The sequence below is a fragment of the Nicotiana sylvestris genome, chromosome 1, assembly GCF_000393655.2.
Source record: "Nicotiana sylvestris chromosome 1, ASM39365v2, whole genome shotgun sequence".
Taxonomy (NCBI): domain Eukaryota; kingdom Viridiplantae; phylum Streptophyta; class Magnoliopsida; order Solanales; family Solanaceae; genus Nicotiana; species Nicotiana sylvestris.
Genome location: NC_091057.1, coordinates 166,158,319 through 166,162,278, shown reverse-complemented (window position 1 = coordinate 166,162,278; position 3,960 = coordinate 166,158,319). Strand labels below are relative to the sequence as shown.

The following is a 3,960-nucleotide window of genomic DNA, read 5'->3' as shown; positions in this document are numbered from 1 at the left end:
TAACTTTTTCGTCCAATCAGTTCTTGTGGCGTTTACAGTCTTGGTCAATACACTCTTTATTTCTCTATTAGACACTTCCACCTGTCCACTGGTCTATGGTTGATAAGGGGTAGCCACCTTGTGGCGTACATCATACTTTGCTAGCAACTTCTCGAAGGCTCTATTACAGAAGTGGGTGCCTCTATCATTGATAATCGCTCTCGGGGTCCCCAAAACGGGTGAATATATTCTTCTTCAAAAATCTCACCACCACTCTTGCATCATTAGTGGGAAACGCTGCAGCTTCTACCCATTTGGACACATAATCCACAGCAACAAGTATGTACTTATTGCCAAAGGAGCTAACGACGGGTCCCATGAGGTCAATCCCCCAGACATCAAACATTTCCACCTCTTGAATCGGGTTCATGGGCATCTCATGGAGATGGGAAATGTTCTCGGTTCACTGACATTCATTGCAGCCCTTCACCCATTCACGCGCATCTTTAAACACTGTTGGCCAAAAGAAATCGGCCTCTAGCACTTTCGCAGCTGTCCTGGTTCCTCCAAAATGCCTTTCATATGCTGATGCATGACATGCCTGCAAAACAGAAGATTGTTCTAACTCGGGGACGCACCTATGGATCATATTGTCAACACAAATTCGAAACAAGTAAGGTTCGTCCTAATAATACATGCGGCAGTCACGATAAAACTTTTTCTTTTGTACAGAGGAAAGGTCATAGGGAACTATATCGCTGGCCAGGTAATTTGCAAAGTCTGCATACCATGGCACTTCCTCAAGACTAGTAGCGAGCAACTACTCATCTGAAAAGGTTTCCATAATGTCCTCAACCTCAACTGAGTTTTTAGCTCCCTCAATTCGTGATAGATGGTAAACGACTTAGTTTTCTGTGCCCTTACGGTCACGAATTTCGAGGTCGAATTCTTGCAGTAGCAACACCCAACGAATCAGGCACGACTTAGACTCCTTCTTCTCAATCACCTGTGAGCTGCATGATTAGTGTATACAATTACCTTAGAGCCAATCAGGTACAATCTGAATTTATCGAAAGCAAACACCACAGCCAACATCTCCTTCTCAGTCATAGTGTAATTCAACTGGGCTCCACTCAGCATTCTACTAGCATAGTAGATTGGATGCAATAGCTTGTCTTTCCGCTGTCCCATCATTGCTCCCACTACGTAGTCACTGGCATCACACATGAGTTCGAATGGTTGCTCCCAATCGGGGGCAACAATGATGGGTGCTGTGACTAGTCTCTTTTTTAGCTCCTCGAATGCTACCCTGCAATCATTAGAAAACAAGAAAGGGTGATATTTTTCTAACAACTTACAGAGAGGGTTGACAATTTTTGAGAAGTCTCTTATGAATCTCTGGTAGAAATCGACATGCCCGAAGAAGCTCCTGATTGCCTTGACTGAAATTGGAGGTGGCAGCTTTGCTATCACATCAACTTTCCCGCGATCCACCTCAATTCCTTTACTGGACACCCGGTGCCCCAAGACTATGCCCTCTTGTACCATGAAATGGCACTTCTCCCAATTAAGAACCAGGTTAGTCTCAATACACCGCTTCAACACACGAGCCAGATTTATAAGGCACTCATCAAATGAGTTTCCCTCTACTGAGAAATCATCCATGAATACCTCCATTTTGTCCTCTACCATGTCAGTGAATATGGCTATCATACACCTTTGAATGTGGCGGGTGCATTGCATAGGCCGAAGGGCATCCTTCAAAAGGCATAAATGCCATATGGGCAAGTGAAGGAGGTCTTCTCTCTGCCATCTGGTGCAATGGAGATCTGATTATACCTTGAGTACCCATCCAGAAAATAGAAGTGTGACCTCCCTACCAATCTGTCTAACATCTGATCAATGAAGGAAAGTGGGAAGTGGTCTTTCCGGGTGGCCAGATTTAACTCTCTGTAGTTTATGCAAATTCTTCAGCCCGTGACGGTTCTTATTGAAATCAGTTCATTGTTATCGTTTTTTATCACCGTCATGCCACCCTTTTTAGGCACATATTGCATTGGGCTAACCGAGCTGCTGTTAGAGATTGGGAAAATGATTCCCTCATCTAACCACTTTATCACTTCTTTCTTCACCACTTCCTTCATGTTTGGGTTCAACCTTCTTTGGTGTTCCCTAGAAGGTTTGTGTCCCTCTTCCAGTAGGATTTTATGTATACAGTAGGTGGGGCTGATCCCCTTAATGTCTGCCATGGTCCACCCAATGGCAGTCTTACACTCCTTGAGTATCTGCAAGAGTTGTTATGCTTGCACATCTAACAAACTAGATGAGATAATAACAGGTAATGTGGAGTCAGGTCCAAGGAACTCATACCTGAGATGGGCGGGCAGTGGCTTTAATTTCAGCTTTGGTGGTTCTTCGATAGATGGCTTGGTTGGATGAGTTTCTTTATTTCTAAGTGCAAGGGCTCAAATTCAAGAGTTCTATCAGAGTTCTTTATTTCTAGAGGGTCTTTTTACAGTCCTGTCAGCTAGCTGCAACAACATAGAGGTGGGTCTAGCTCTTCCAATCCCTAGCCTCTTATAAATCGCCATGGGCATAAGATTTATGATGGCCCCTAGACAAAGTGACTTAGCAAAAGCAAAATTACCAATAGTGCAGGGAATTGTAAAGCTCCCTGGGTCAGATAGCTTCTCCGCAATTGGTCTAGTCACCACTACACTGCAGGTCTGAGTAAGAGTCACCGTGGCCAAGTCTTGGAAATCGAATTTTCGGGACATTAAGTCCTTTATCATTTTTGCACACCCATGCATCTCTTTTAAAGCATCTATCAATGGAATATTTACCTGGATTTGTTTCAGCATCTCCAAGAATTTTTTGTATTGCTCCTCTTTTTGGTACTTAGCCAGCCTCTGAGTGAATGGTACTGGAGGTCTCTTCTTCCCAATGATTTGGGATTGCTCTTTATCAGCTGCCACCTCAACTACTTGTTCTTGGGTTGTCTCATCTTCTTTCTCAGTCTCAATCTGAATGTTATGTTCTTCCTGGGCAGGTTGGACTGTCACCTCTGTCAGTTTCGTTGACTCATCTAGCTCAATGGGCACTGGTATGAGTGTCTCAGCCTGTCTGATTTCTCAAGCCTTCTCTTGCTCCACGTCTAAATCTCTGCCATTCCGTAGACTCACAGCCATTAGCTGCTTCGGCACTTCAATATTCTTGATAGCTGAATCATGTGCATCTACTCTTTCACTATTTTTTGCATTAGACCCAATAACCTGCTGCATCATTGCCTCAAGTCTAGCAAACCCATCTTCTCATCGTCCACCATGCTGCTGCTGAGGAGGGTGATACCCCTGCTGCTGATTTTGATTGTTATATCTCTGTGGCCTTGGGTAAGGTGCCATATTGTTAGGAGGTCTCATACCTCCCATGTTCCTATTATTGAACTGTGGCTGGACTGGCCTATACGGCTGATGTTGCTGGCCCCAATTCTGACCACCCTGTCTTTTGGCCTCCATAATTAGACACATAGTTCATGTCTTCAGGGTAGTGATGATGATCATGTTTTGCATTCCAGTGGTTACCAATTGGCTGATTAATGCAAGATGTGCACAAGCCCCCATTGGTAGTATCTACGATGTGTACCTGCCGTTTCTGCCCTGACTCTTCCACCTTTTTGGTGAGGATACTCATCTGTGTCAGTAAGGTGGCCATATTTTCAGCCATAGAGTTGGATGGATCTAAGGGCACTGAGTTAACAACTGGAGTGATAGGTGCATTCCTGGTTGTCCATCCTGAATTCTGTGACATCTTGTCAAGCAGACTCTGGCCTTCTCTCCGTGTTTTGCTCAAAAATGCTCCACCAGCTGAAGCATCAACAATGTTTTTCACGTTATCTGACAATCCCATGTAAAACCACTGCCCCAACATCAGATCTGGAATACCATGGTGCGAACATATAACCAACATCCCTTTGAATCGTTC

The 3,960-nt window shown here is 44.3% G+C and overlaps 1 protein-coding gene across 1 annotated transcript; it reads right to left on the bottom strand.

The window, feature by feature from the left end:
* Positions 1 to 442: 442 nt before the first annotated feature.
* On the bottom strand, positions 443 to 3,260 carry LOC138876907 (uncharacterized). Its single transcript, XM_070156085.1, has 6 exons — positions 3,162 to 3,260; positions 2,496 to 3,098; positions 2,046 to 2,264; positions 1,397 to 1,737; positions 986 to 1,288; positions 443 to 617 (listed from the first exon to the last, which is right to left on the bottom strand). The coding sequence occupies exons 1-6, from the start codon at positions 3,258 to 3,260 to the stop codon at positions 443 to 445; spliced, it is 1,740 nt and encodes a 579-aa protein (XP_070012186.1).
* Positions 3,261 to 3,960: the final 700 nt, after the last annotated feature.

Bases quoted from the DNA above. Each gene is read 5' to 3' on its own strand.
- LOC138876907 (XM_070156085.1), bottom strand. From the start codon at position 3,260: ATGCAGCAGGTTATTGGGTCTAATGCAAAAAATAGTGAAAGAGTAGAT. The intron at 2,265-2,495 runs GTAAAAAGACCC...CAACTCTTGCAG, and splicing joins TGCAGCTAGCTGACAGGACT to ATACTCAAGGAGTGTAAGAC. The intron at 1,738-2,045 runs GTTAGCCCAATG...TGCCTTTTGAAG, and splicing joins CAATCTCTAACAGCAGCTCG to GATGCCCTTCGGCCTATGCA.